The 15585-nt window shown below is 36.9% G+C and overlaps 1 protein-coding gene across 2 annotated transcripts; it reads left to right on the forward strand.

Annotated features, from left to right (window-relative positions):
* The first annotated feature begins 5645 nt into the window (after window positions 1–5645).
* LOC117973887 (keratin, type I cytoskeletal 18-like) lies at window positions 5646–15507 on the forward strand. Of its 2 annotated transcripts, none has more exons than XM_034927402.2 (9): window positions 5646–5777; window positions 5943–6316; window positions 7616–7698; window positions 8019–8175; window positions 9523–9687; window positions 10899–11024; window positions 12216–12433; window positions 12688–12716; window positions 14922–15507. In XM_034927402.2, the coding sequence occupies exons 2-9, from the start codon at window positions 5951–5953 to the stop codon at window positions 15035–15037; spliced, it is 1260 nt and encodes a 419-aa protein (XP_034783293.2). In that variant the 5' UTR covers window positions 5646–5777; window positions 5943–5950; the 3' UTR covers window positions 15038–15507. The 2 variants fall into 2 exon arrangements, with proteins under 2 accessions (XP_034783293.2, XP_034783294.2); XM_034927403.2 differs by having other exon boundaries at window positions 5651–5777; window positions 5921–6316.
* Window positions 15508–15585: the final 78 nt, after the last annotated feature.

Below are 15585 nucleotides of genomic sequence, written 5' to 3' on the forward strand. Positions count from 1 at the left end.
CCTCTAATTGCAGCTATTTAGCAGTGATTGATTAATTCATATTTAGGGTAAATGGATAAATAGCAACTAAGACGTGGTTAGGAGACAATTACATTGTACTGTACTGTAGATTACTGAATTACAGTGGAGATGTGATCATAGGACCACCTAGGGTGTATGCACAGCAGAGTACAGGTTGGGAGCTGTTTAATCTGGAAAAACAGGAGCCTTTTTATTTAATGGACATGATTTCAGAACTATTGTTATTCAACATAGGTGTGTTTCAGTTTAATAATTAAGAATTTGTAGACTAGCTCTGTTTCAAATGGTTTCACAGGGTTCATTACCAAACTGTTACTAAATTTTGAAAATGGCAACTTTTAAATTGTGGGAAAGAGCAATGGGGCTCTTCCTGTTCTGTACAGTAATGTGGAATGGTATACTCTGGGCCATTCATTTCCTTTGTTTATTTTTGAGGAGTGCACATTAGCAGAACTGAGTTTGAGAGCCGAGTTCGAGACCAGGTTACCTGAAGCCTAGTTCAAGGTTCAAGTGTCCAGAGTGCAGTGATAAACTGGGTCAGTGTAACCTGGGTGTGGACTTGTGGAGGGAAAAACCCAGCTTCAGTCATCTAATGAGAAATGTTCTGGTAAATCCAGCTGTTTCTCTTATAAGAAGACAGCTCCTCCTGTCTGAATTAATTACACCAAAAGTCAGAGCTTCCTAGTATCAGCAACCGACCATGATAGATGCTCAAGCACTATCAAAACAAACAAGGTGAAATCCAATTAAAAGGCCGCTTTCCTCTCACAGTTGTGCAACACATCTTGAGGCACTGAGGCATTCTGGAGTACACTGCAACCAGACTCAAACTCCCTTCAAGTCTAGATTACAGGTACAGTAAACAAGGTCTACTAACCTAAAAGCGAGTAGGTTGCAAACTCTTTTTTTTTTTAACAGGGTAACAAAAACCAAAGGCAAACTTTGTTAAAAATTTTTAAACAGTTTTTGATCCTTGGCACGGCTTGAAAACAGTAATGTGGACAGAGGCACAGCAATGGATGTACAATACTTTTTGGAATTACATTTTGTGTGTTAAAATATGAAAACGTTACCAATCTACCAATGGCCCAAAACAGCTGACATCTATCGTAATGATTTCTGGTATTGGGCGAGTCATGGTGCTTTTTAAGTCCAACTTGCATTCTTTGGTAATTCATTTTGTTTACTGTACCAACTGTAGATGTTTACAGAAACCCTTTTCTGAGAAATACAGGATGGACCTGTGTACCCCTGACCAGGTGAGCCACTCTGGGACCCCATTTGTGTACAATTTGGATGAAAAGTTTGTTGCTGTGTTTTCAAAGCTTGGGTAAAATCTTAGTTAAGCTCTGGAACAAAAAAAATCCCATTTGGTGCATTATCATTGAATAACAGAGCAAAAGAGAACATTAAGTTTTAATACAGAAGGAAGCAGATTTATATTTTTGACAACCCACTTTACAACGAAGTTGTCACATCCTCTAAGCCATACATTAAATAATTCATTCTTGCATTTATAATTAGATGCTACCTCACACCTTTTCACCATTTCTCTACTGAGATAAGTACTAAATAATTCAGCATTTCAACTGCTGCTGATACATCTTACAGAGGCTCCACAAACAGGTGTTAATGTAGACAAAACTCACTTTTTTTCAAACTGTATCTTATGATTCTATATGACATATGCATCTACAATGTTCTAGAATTTTCACATCCTAGCGTTGCATTTTTGTACTGCACTTAATGTATTATGCATTGTTTTTAAAGTATCTTGTAAAGCGCTTTGTGATGGTGGTCCACTATGAAAGGCGCTATATAAAATAAAGATTGATCGATTGAATGATTGATAGACTAACAGGTGTTATTGTAGACTGTATGTTACCTGTTGTCAGCATGTGAATCATTTCTCATAAAGTGAGGGGTCTTTTTTAATTAAGACTTATTTCTACAAGAAGTGATTTCATTCTTGGTATCATCCTGCCTACACATTAAATCATGCTGTGCCCCTCCCAAACGGGTAGTAAAGGGGATAGGCTGCAGACTCCCACAGACAAAATATGACACAATAGAATACTTCTATAGGATTATTTTATTCAGTAATGTATAGTGTTAAGAATGTCTGGTTTTAAAATTGTCAGGTAAATACCATAGCCATATATAATAATAAAAACACAAATCAAGATATACAATCTCCTATTGAATTAGGTATGAAGATTAGAGTGTTTAAAGATCAGGAAAATAAAACCATGTTACCAACTGATCTTCAGTGGCAGTTCACAGTGTAATTACAGTGGCAATGTAATGGAGGCACTGAGGCACTAAGGTAGCTACACTAATATATGACCAATGGGTAGAATGGTACCAAAGTGGTGTCAGTAATTCAGGACAAACCCCACAACACAAAGATTAGATAAACAAATGATGAGGTGTGCAAAACAAATTAACATAGAGAAAACAAGATGCCCTACGCGGCCGAGGACAAGGCAGGAGACCCCCCATAAAAGTTAAAGTAGGAGATGGGGGCGGGTGGTGGGTCCCAAGAGCACACATGTGATAGGAAGGGTGAGTAAACAGGTTATTTATGCTTGTGCTAATTATTCAGTTTGGATTCAATTAGATGATATGATTCAATTAGATCAAGTGATAAATATGGGGGGTTTGTCCATCTTCCTGAACCCAAGTTGTAAACTTAATAACATTTTAATATAAGCTACTTTTTATTTCTATTATTATTATTATTATTATTATTATTATTATTATTATTATTGCTGTTGTTGTTGTTATTTAGCAGACACTTTTATCCAAAGCGACTTAAAGAAATGAAACAAAATATGTAAAATTATATAAGTTACAGGCAATAAAAATGCAAAACAAACACATATATACAATATATACAAAATAAATATAAATAAAGGAAAATACAATAAAGATATATAAATAGGAATTTACAAATAAAGGTTGAAAAGGTGAGTTTTGAGAAGATGACGGAAAGCAGTAAAAGACTGAACAGACCTGAGCATAACTGGTAGCTGGTTCCACCACAGGGGGACAAGGGAAGAGAAGAAGCGAGCACAGGAGGAAGGAGAGTGAAGAGAAGGCATAACAAGTCAGCCAGCAGAGGATGAGCAGAGAGGACGAGAGGAAATATAAGGAGACACGAGGGATTGGAGATGGGAAGGGTCAGTATGCTGAATAGAGCGATAGGCAAGTGCAAGGGTCTTAAATTGGATGCGAGCAGAGATAGGTAGCCAGTGGAGAGTGTGATGGGAGAATACCAGATGAGTAGCAGAATTGAAGAGGGCGAACAGCTGAAGCAGGGAGACCAGCGAGGAAAGAGTTACAATAAGCCAATCTAGAAAGAACAAGAGCTTAGACCAGGAGCTGAGTGGAATAAGTAGATACAAAAATTATAAGTTTCTTATAAGAAAGACAAATAAAATAGAAAAAGAAAAATAAGGATATTTATTGTCACTGGTAATAGATTACAGTACCATGGTAACATATTACTTCTATATTGTTTTCCTATATTAGAACACTGTGTTTTAGCCATATCCCAATGCTGTTTTAAACTTCTCTTTAGGAATTTATTAAACATAATAGTTATTATGAAAAGGGAATGTGATAAACTTACAGTATTAAATTTCAATCCTGGTTTCATGCTTGCATTACAACAAAAGATAAGGAAGTATCATGTTTGGTTTGTAGTTGACATATAGACAGGCCATCAGTGAGTTGAACCCTAAAGCAGGAACAATGACAAAACATTGTGAATAGTTTTAAACAAGGAAATGTACAATTAATAACTATTTTGTTATGGGGTGTACCATGTATCAACATAGCTACTATGTATATATATAATATTTCCTCAAATATTTTATCATTTCTCGTTTCTCATTTGTCTTATTTCATATATATATATCGCTTTACTCAGGAATAGCAAGAAAAACTAAAACTGCTTTAATGTGCTTTCTGTTTGGTTTAAAATACATCAATTAAGGTCATAAAACTGTTTGTTAAAAAGAAGCAATTATGCATAATTATGTTAAAGTAGATAACCTTTTTAGCAGACATGGGTCTGTTCAACAGCACAAGTAAAAGCCATAGTGTTTGAAACAAAACCTTCCCAGCGCATGTGTTACAATTGTTTCTCAAATATATTCACATGCAAACCGTTTACCAAATTGGTGCTTACCTACTTTAAGCAAAGTATTCCAGAATAGTTTACAAATATTACTAGGTCTGAAACAAAGTTCTGGTCTATTTCTTGTGACACTGTTCTGTGTGCCTCATAGTGATAATTTGAAATACTGCCTAATGCGCTGGCTATCAATTCAGCCACTGAAAAAGGAACCCCAGTGGAAGCCCAGGACACTACCCCCTGTGCATTCAGAGGCTTTCTGCATTAACAAGACAGCAAGCAAAAGCTTAAAGCTAGGACCGCTTAGTGATAAGGTTTTGTGTAGATACTCCTGGAGATAACCAGCAGCTAAGTCAGAGTCAGTGTTAATTTCTACTGACCCTCGCTCATTCTGAAATGGGTATTTAATACAAACAGTCAAACCTGCTTATACCACACCCATCTACCAGAGGGATTTACAGTATAGACATGTGCTCTTATACCCAGGTCAATTCTATTGAAAATAAATAACTAAATAAATGTAAAGGACATATTTCTATCTTTCTGCAACATGCTTTTCAAAGGTTTTGTATATGAGTTGAAACCAAAAAAATGTGGTAGCGAATGCGCCTTTGTTTACCCTGCTGTTTTGGAGTAGCATTATAATGTGTTGACGCTTACCTTCTAAATTCTTTACTTCCTGTGTGCTGTGTGAATGAAATGTGGTCTAACAGGAGCCTTTTTCTCAACCAAAAGTAACATATCATGAACTTTGACAAAAGTTGCATTTATGTTGTCTGTAGTACGGTTTCAGGATTGGAACATTTCAAGCTCTATAAAAGAGTGAGTGGGTACACTAACCATGACCATCCACCCACCCACTCCCCCACATATGTATTTTCTTTGAGCAATAAGTAGCAAAATTACCTGTATATTACTTGTACTCAGAAAAAAAGTCCATACTCATTATGAATACCAGTTTGTGCTAATTTCAATAAAGTGATTTTTTTTTTTTGTGGAAATAAATATATACTGTACATTAAACAAAAGCTCAATGAAAAGGTAAACCTGAAAGATTTAGTTGTACTAAAATATTCCCATTACTTGTGTTAATGTCAGCTGTCTTATAATGAAACATATCTATTGTTAATACTACATTTCTTTTAACAGTACAATATATTTTATGATTGTTATGGATTAACAGTTTAAGAAGGCTTTAGAAAAAAGTCCTGTATGTACTTGATCCAGTTCCTTTTTACTCTTGTACAATGTATGTTTTTGAAGCATATCAAAGTGGGCAATATTGCTTTAGAAGTACAGCACCTAATTAGTTGTTTCTTCTGTTGTCATAGCAATCGTTCATCATTGGATAACTTATTCTTCTCACCTCAGACTGCATGTACTATAACAGACATTCCCATTCAATACCTCAGGCATATTTCAGTCATGCGTTCAGATTAGAGGACGGCTCACGCTTCATGCTGTGACTAACCCCTCCTTATCAGCAGGAGTGACTGTGGCCCCACCTCTAGGTACTTTTCCCTGCAATATATATGAAGGGCAGTGGAGTAGGTTCTGGACAGAGCTCACCATACCTTGAGGGATACTGTGTATTGCAGCTCAGGCTCTAAATTCAGTAAGTACAGGATTTCATCTAAATGTATCCTTAACGTTTGTGTTTATATGTGTTTAATGTATTTGCTATTTGTTTTGTGTTCTTGCTTTTGTTATAGATGTATTATTATAATATAGGTTCTGATGCCATTCTTCATGTTTCAGATTTCTTCTGTTTGTTTCACAGAAGCTACAATGGCATCCACTTTGTCTGTCAGAAGCTACTCCACCAGCCACCAGCCTGCCTACTCCAGCCGCTCGCTCAGAGACAGCTCCTGGACCCAGTCGAAGGCTCCCCTCGCCTCCTCCAGCTCTTTCTCCCTGTCCACCATTGGGAACGGATTGAATCATCTCACAGGGAATGGGACGGGGATCACCAGCGAAAAGGAGACCATGCAGTGTCTGAACGACCGGCTGGCCAACTACCTGGACAAGGTGCGCTCCCTGGAGAAGTCCAACCAGGAGCTGGAGCTCAAGATCAGGGAAGTGATGGCTGAGAAATCCCCGAAGCACAGGGACTTCTCTCCCATGATGGCACAAGCCCATGCTCTCAACGAGGAGGTGAGTCCCTTCTTATGAGAGGCACTTAGTTTAGTTTTTGTTTGATGGACACACATTTGTGTCGAACTTAGTTAACATATCGGACACTTATACAATAATTATACATTTGTATAGATATTTATTTGGTGATTGTACATGTAGGCGAGGTCATTGAATTTGAGTTTCTTTAGTATTTTTAAATCCAGCACAATTGAGTGTTTAATAGTTATGGATGAATTATGATTTCATTAATGTCCCTTGTCACCTGAACTGGATTTGAACCAGAGTATTGAAAGATAAATGAGCTCTTGCACTCTATACCATTCAACCTGGTTTCTTGCTAGTTTTATATACCGTTACAAATGTTTTATTTTTCTCACACAATCTGCCCTAGAAAGCATGCCATATAATATAGAAATGGAAATTTTGCTGCAGTTGCCAAGCAGCAGCAAACTCTGTAAAGGGAAAACACAAGGATTCAATTCCAAACGTGATCTTTAAGATAAGCACAGCTTTAGTGGCTTTATGTTAACCCTTCCCTTGAAAGGTTACAGGGTTACATTTAAATGTGTCTGATTCCTTCTTAAGACCAAAGAATGAAATCCACATAATTGACCCATTGGTGGCTTGCAGTGTTTTCTCATGTAAAGCCCTTAGAAGACTGATATTAGGCTATATGAGCATGTGTGTAAAAATTAAAGATGCAGACCAGCATCATTACATTAAATATTTACTTTGCTAAATTTAAATAAATTTAGTCCATAATTATTTCTTATAATACGACATTTACATTCTAATAGTTCTTACTCTGAAATGTTAGTTATGTGTGTTTTAGGAAATAACCGGTTTACCATACTGTGAAGGTCATGTGATGTATGAAGGTCATGTGATGTATGAAGGTCATGTGATATATGGCACACATAAGCAAAACTCTCTTCTACACCGATCTGGTATTTATGGATACCTCGTCAGCCTCTATTTCATATTTAAGTTGACTTGTAACTATTTAACGCGACAAAAGTTAAACTTTGTAAAGGACTTACTTCTAAATCTTTTTTCCTGATATGTGTTTTCAAAGCTTTTGTTTAAATTAAGTGAAAATCAAACTGTGAAATGGTAGCAGTTTCATCATTGTTTACCTTTTGATACTGTGACTGGCGTTTGTTTGGTGGAAAAAAATGCTTTGCTTCACTGGTAACCCTTGCTTCGGTAGCTGACAGTTGTAGCTAATAAAACGGTAATAAAAAACTCCTTTTCTGTTTTCGAACTCTACTCCTTCTAGCTCATGACACCATGAAATGCAATATGTTTTTTTTTCAGTTGAGAAAGATGAGCTTGAGTAACAACAGAATCCTACTGGAGATTGACAATGCCAAACTGGCAGCAGATGACTTCAGAATTAAGTAAGTATAATTTAAATTGAACAAAAAAAAAAAAAAACTGTAAATGAGCTCAATGTTCCCATACCTTTTGTTAGCATCAGTAGCAATTTATGTTTCTTTCAGTTCAACTTTTAATTTCTATACATCCAAACGTTTCTGAAACTACAACCTTACTCCTACATATACTGAAGCCCTATGAAGCCTACCAAAAAGCAGAGCATTGCTTTTCTGAATAACTGGGGGTTGTGGTGTCAAAGGACCCCACAATCAAATTCTGAACCTCACTGTAAATTCTGTCTAATTTGACCACCTTTTGACCCACTATTTCCTGGGGATCATAGGTGGGAGACAGAGTGTGTCCTCACCCAGTCAGTGGAAAGAGACATCCAAGCCCTGAAGAAGGTGAAGGCTGAACATGTGGGCATCCTGAGCAGCCTGCAGGCTCAACTGGATAGTGTGAAGGAGGAGCTTCACTTCCTCAAGAAGAACCATGAGGAGGTAGGCAAAGAGCAGGACACAGAGAGAGAGAGCGAGGGGAGGAAGCGCTGCAGTAACCAGAACATGTATTATCTACTATTTTCTAGGACCAAAGCTCGTGTGAGGGGCTACTTTTTGTAGGATAATCAGTTTCTTACAAATATATATTAACCACCCTGAAATGTATAGAGATAGAAATGTATTTAGAAATACTAGAACAAACTTAAATCTAATGACAAATGTTTCAACTAATATTAATATAGAAAAAACATTTGTTGTTGAATTCAGATGTATTTTAGTGTTTCTAAATTAAGCACTGTTGAGTGTTTAATAGTTATGGAAGACATGTATATACTGTATATATTTGTACTCATTAAAACAGTCACATATAATTTATTAAATATGATACATAAGTTCTACAATATTCTATGACGTCTTTTAACACCATTTTTATCATCACTTTTTTTCGTACGTAGAACAGGAACTAGAAAACATGTAAGGTACAAAAATGCTTATCTGGCCTTAACATTTTTTTATGCTATTTTAAAAAGTAATTTCACTTAAAGTCACTTGAAAGGGTACAGTAAACCTATGACCTGTTATTCAACTACAGTTTAAAAACACATGGGAATTACCAGATAAGAATTCTTATCTGTGGAACATAATTCCATAAGTGCATTGATCCCATGTACACAGAAACAAAATGTACAATTCCTCCTGGCTTTTCTGTTAATGAAAACCAGTACAGGGGCACTCCCAGTTTATATATCCACGTTGTAAGGCCTGTATTATTCTACTCAGAAGATGTGGGGGAGCTTCCAAAAATAGCTGCTGTAATTTGAGCTTCAGCCTGTGCCACCTTTTGTTTCCCTGCCACTTAGAACAAAGGGGATTCAAATATAAAAGAACCAAATTATCATTAACAGCAGAAGGGGTTAACTTTGTACGGGTGGAGAAAATGTCTGATGTCCCTTTACATTACATCCAACGGTAAATAGAGATGACCGCAAAACCAACTGAAGTGTAGATACTGTTAAACATAGCAAGTCAAACAAAGATAAAACAACGTGTCGACAAGCTTACAGCTATTTGGACAAAGGGTGGATAGTTTAATAATACAACTACTACTCTATACCTGTGCATATAGAGCAGAGTATCTGTAATAGAGTGGTTGTAATTCGATACAACTGCAGGTACATTCTACCCCTGTACTGGTAACTATTTAATGAACACGTATTAATAATTTATTTTAAATTCTCACATCCCGAAGGACGGTTCATTTCATAGCTCAGGCTCATAATACCTGGGAGGAAGCCAGGTTACCTGAGCTGTTAACTGACAAGCCAATGTTGCCTTTGTTTTCGAAAGGAAGTGGCTGCCATTAAGGCCCGCCTGTCATGTGAGCAGGTGAGTGTGGAGGTGGATGCTGCTCAAGGTCCTGACCTCGCTGCTATCCTGGCTGAACTGCGTAAACAGTACGAAGGCATCGCAAGGAAGAACAAGGAAGATGCTGAAGCATGGTACCGGAAAAAGGTAAGGAATCGAAACGTCCAAAAATAAATTCTGTAGGATTCTACACCTTCTCGTGGTGCCTGTTGCAGTGTCAGTGAGTAACAGCTCTTAGCATCCTTCAGCCTTCCCTTCACTACACCCGCACCAGTCATTATGTGAGTCAAATGAACAGTAGCTCATTAATGCTTTATATTTATTTATACACAACACAAAACCTGCCACCTACTAGAGCTCAAAAGTTAAAACCCAATTGGTATTACACATTAATTGGCCTGTGCTTGGTAGTCTGATTATTACCAGAATTGTTCATACTGTTTCAGGTCATATTGAGTACTTTCATCTAGCTAAGATCTGCTGCTTTTAACCGTGCAAACATTCTCATTAGTTAAAAAAATACAGCGTTACACATCCCCACGTGTTGCTACAACTGTTTAAATAACGTACCTATAATTTGTCTTTTCATTGTTAACATCCGACAACTTTTGACACTTGTAACTTTAAAGTCTGTTTCAAAGCTCTTTTCAAAATGTCTGCTCTAGTGCACTGATAGTGTAAGGCTTATTGCCGACATTGTCAAACAGGTAACAAAGCAATAACGATCCATGATTTGGTACGGAACAGAAAAGCCAGAGCACTTGTTATTCCTGCACTGATTTAGAGGACAGATCTCAAACCCCAGTGCCCATTTTGAAAAGAGCTTTGAAACAGACTTTAAAGTTATAAGTGTAAAAAGTTGGCAGGATGTTAACAATGAAAAGAAAAATTACAGGTACATTATTTAAACAGTTGTAGCAACACATGGGGACGTATAACGCTCTTTTTTTCAGAACCCTGCTGTAACACTATCTTTCTGGGAACCCTGCTGCTCACTCTTTAATATATTAGACCTACACCCTATTAGTTTAGTTAGTTTAGTGCTAGATACAAAGTTGAGTTGGTCATATAAAATGGTTTGTTCAATTCAATTCTTGATCCATTGACATTGTTCATAAATTCATATTTGCAATGCACCACTGGCCTCCTAAATACTGTAATTTTGCATCCTAGCAAGGTATAACCACATCTCTTGAGTCTGAACCTAAAATACCTAGAACTCGATAGATATAGACTCTCAGAACATTATCTCACTCATTTCCAAGTCATGCCTCCCTTCAGTTTCCTCTCACATGTTACTTGCTTGAGTATTCTGTGGCTGGGTGTATAGCTGTGTGTTATGTGCCCTGTTGACCCAGCTGGAGACTGTCACTCTGGAGGTGCAGCAGAACACTGGAGCCCTGCAGAGTGCCACAAGTGAAATGAATGAGAAGAGGCGCACCCTGCAGTCCCTGGAGGTAGAGCTGGACAGACTGCGCAAACAGGTAATTAAAACACACTGAGGCCCATTGGAAGTAAGAAAGGAAGAATGCTTTAAAACACTGAGATGACAGTTTAGGGACTTCACTGCAAACAATACAGTGTGAGTTTATGAGTGGAATAAAGGAAATGTTGCATTACCCGAAGTAAGTCTAGAGGACTTTGTTTCATGGGCTCTGTATCATCACAGGGTTCAGTTCCCAGATGTAACTTGCTGCTTTTATTCTGAATGAATGAAGCCTATTAATACTCAGGATAGACATTAGACATGTGTTGACAAGGGCAAACACTCATTTAAAAAGACCTTTTCACAGGAAGAACATGTTCCACACTTCATTGTTCAGAAAGCCTTTCAGATACTGGTTTTGGTGCCACAGTTTACACAGGATAGAAATAGATAGAATACTATAGGTAATGTTTTGTTTATATTACAGTGATGTAAATGATATAAATGATTTTTTTTATATATAACATTTTAAATGATTTAATTTTTTAATTTGCTATATCAATGTTTGACTGTGTCTAAGTGGTATAAATGATAAGGTACATCAGAACTTTTATAACGTCAGAATATATATCAGGTAGGGCATGACCACACAGGAGAGAACCACAGAACATACTGATTGAATGTCTAGCTTAAAAGTAAGGACGATGGGGTAAATCAATCTCCAATTGAGATAATGTTTAATATAAGAATATATGCACTGTTTACTGGACATGACCTTCGTAGTTGATCTCTATATAAGGGGTTCTCAACCTATTTTGAATCAATGTGACTGGGTCTCTGCTTTATAAGTGCGGCTTTCCAGACTAAATATGTACCGGTATCATAGGTGAACTAAAAACAAATAAAAAAACAACAGCAACAAAACATTGGCGAGTTTGTAAAATCCAGATTTAGACTTATGTGTAAAACTGTATTTAGAAATGTCTATTATGACTATAACTGCTGTAGTATTAGAACAGTTCAGTTCAGTCCTGTCACTTAGGATTCTCTCGACAAGCTCAAAACCATGAAGACAGATTAAAAAAAAAAAATAATAACTCGATATGGGAGCATCAGAACCACCCTGATTGGCTGTGAAACAATAACATAGTAAGAGAAACGTGAAAATGACATTTGATGCTACTTAGACATGGTTGGGATGATCAAGTTTAGTCCTAGAATAAAGTTATTTTGACGAATCTTTCAACAGGTCAATATGCTGGAGGGTAACCTGGGGGAAACCAGTCACAAATACACAGTGGAACTAGAACGCCTGCAGGGGATGCTAAACCAGCTGGAGGCTGAGCTAGCCACGCTGCGCCACGACCTGCAGAGCAACAAGATGGAGTACGAGCAGCTGCTGAGGATCAAGGAGAGCCTGGAGCTCGAGATCGCCACCTACAGGCGCCTGCTCGAAGGAGAGGAAGTGTACGTACACAGCATTCTACAACAATCCTTATAGAACCATTAGGGTGTCAGAACATAGCTTTCTTAAAAACAGAGGGTTGTAAATAATGGAATCAATACAAACCAATGCATTAATAAGATTGTATCGGGTATATATTTGATCAGGCGTTGCAATTTAAAGGATGTTTATTAGAGGGATATTTGAGAGCATTTTCAAATGTACAGTGTATGCAAATGTTAATTGTATTTAAATAAGTTATTTATTTTCTTTTTAGTGAAAAGCCAGCACCTCCTGCACCCAAGAGTAAGTACATATTAAATACATTATAGTGCACCATTCACTTTTTTTTTTTATTTAGTCGTTGCCAGTGGTTTTTACCCTGGTTTTCTCCCCAATTTGGAATGCCCAATTATTATTTGTTTATTCCGGTTCACTGCTGCAACCCCCCGGGGACTCTGGAAACGGAGGCTGAAACACGCGTCCTCTGAAACATGTTCCTGCCAATCTGTCATTTTTCACACTGTGGATCCGCAGCGAAGCCACCAGATCTACAGTGCCAGAGAACAACACAGATCTGAATGGCTCCACTGCAGACCCGCAGGCACCCTATCAGCCACAGGGGTCGCTGATGCGTGGTGAACCGTGGATTGCCCTGCCGACCTACACGGGCAGCGCTCGGCCAATTGTGCGCCGTCCACTAGGAACCCCCAGTCACGGTTGGCAATGAAATAGCCTGGATTCGAACCTGCGATCTCCAGGCTATAGAGCGCATCCTGCACTCCACGCGGAGCGCCTTTACTGGATGCGCCACTTGGGAGCCCCTATTATTCACCTTTTTATTGAATGCTTTGCAAAAGTTCAAAAACCTTTTTTTTTTTTACTGCTTTAGTTTATTCTCAATTTTTAAAGCACTATTTAATCTAAGACCATGTGTATACACTCCTAAAACAGTCCTAAAATGTGGTATTTAACATACAAATAGTGAGAAATGAAGAAGCTATGAGCTTTTCCTTAAATTCTTCAGTCTCCAAAATGTTAGCTGGTTCATTTCCAGTGAACAGCATGTCAACTGACTGCTGTAGATTTGCTGTAACAAAGCCACATTGTGTGTATCTGTATTCATCTTGGAAGCTCCTATTCAAAAACACAAAATATCAACATACCCTTGTGAGGCCTTTGTCTGTAATACTTACTTGCATATACTTTAAAAAAAAAGATACGTGGTCTATAATCCTATTAATGAATGTTAAAAGGATACAAGGACTTAAAATTCAGAGAAGGAGCAGAGCTATACAGTACAAGCACATCTATCCCTGATGTGTCACACATTAAAGCAGATAGACATTCAAAGGATATCATATAAAATGCATGATGAAGAAAGTGTCAAACCCTTTTTATACACAGTCTAAAGCCTTTTCCTGTTCCTGTTCATTCACTATACAAATTACCTCATCGCATACCTTGTAAATGCTTTGTTAAAGTTAATACCTCACATCGGAATGGCTTTTGCCAATTCCTGATGCTGCAAAAAGCATTTGGAAGATCTATAAAACAATGAATGAAAGTTTGGTATTCATTTTGTGTTTGTTTTGGATACGACTGGGTTTTGAAATAAGACTCGTTTTTTAAATACTAAACTAACTTAATCTTTCTAACATGTGGATATAGGCGTTGTTTCACCTACATGAGCAAACACAGACATACCTAAAATAAATATATATATATATATAAGAAAAATTCCTGCAACATGTGTCTACAGATATACAGTGTTAAAGGCAGGATTACGCTTTATAAATAGCTGGTGAATTGAATTCCTGTGTAAACTAAACAGTAGTTTTACATCATTAGAAACAGATTAAACTGTGAACAGGAAGAGCTGAGGTTGCCGAGGTAACAGGTGTTGACAGGAATGACTTGCTTTGAATCTCTATGAATGCAATTTGTCAGAAGCTGTGTGGTAGGCTTGTCTGTTGTTACATTTATAAAGAACTGTTTGAATCAGATTTATGACATAGCCCATGGGCTTTATGTAAACCGCTAAACTAGGAAACTTACAAAATATGTACTAGTCTCAAGAGAAAAAAAAAATATATATATATATATATATTTTAGAAAATAGAGGGCCCAATTTCAGAGTTATTTAAAGACAGAACTTCAAGGGCTGTTTTAATGAATGTTTGTTAAGGACTGTTTTAAAGCCCATTTTCATTAATGAAATACAGTGCCGTTTATAAAACTTTTTTTTTTTTTTAACTGTTTCAGAGATATAAGTTTATACCACTTATGAAAAGTTAATAACCTGATCTTTGTTTTATTTTTTTTTATTGTGACATACAGCAGCACAAATACATTTTTTATTGCATATCGTTTAAAACAAATACATTTCAAAACGTTGATATTCACAAAAGATAAATGATATTTGCATGGTCACAGAGAGCCGTGCAGGCAGAATTTGAAACTCTTATTACGCAGTAGCAGTGTCATGAAGTGATCTTGTTTTCTTTGCAGGGGAGCCAGATATCAGGACAAGGACAATTGTGAAGGTTGTCACGCAGACCATGGTTGATGGCAAAGTCGTCGATGAATCAAGTGAAGTCTCCAGTGAGACTGAGGAGAAGAAATAGGTGGAACCCTGTGCGCTGTTTTCATGTTTCCCCAGTATATTGTATTTTGAGCTGGATCTATTTAACTTTGCTATACTTTAAGGAATCTTTCAGCTGATTTTTGTAGGTGTATTGAAGTACTGGTATGAGGGTATGAGAGGGTGGAGGAAAGGACAATATTCCACTGCATTCTACCAAAAGTGTGATTTCTTTGGTGCTGGTTATAAAACTGTAATTAAAAAAAATAACATTGCCAATAGTTTGCTTGTCTGATTACATCTATAGATTTAAAAACTATTATTGAGATCTTTGCCTTTTTAAATCAAACACATATTATTGTCTGTTGGGGTAATAGCTGTTTTGGTGTGATGGTTTGTGTCCATTCATTAGCAGTTAGAATATGTATTTAATCTTGTGATATGTTGAATAGATACATCATTACAGGAGTGTTTTAGAGTGGGGTGTTGAGTTAAAGACCCACATTAATATATATATATATATATATATATATATATATATATATATATATATATATATATATATATATATATATAATATTACATTGTCTT

This window comes from Acipenser ruthenus, chromosome 15 (assembly GCF_902713425.1).
Source record: "Acipenser ruthenus chromosome 15, fAciRut3.2 maternal haplotype, whole genome shotgun sequence".
Taxonomy (NCBI): Eukaryota; Metazoa; Chordata; class Actinopteri; order Acipenseriformes; family Acipenseridae; genus Acipenser; species Acipenser ruthenus.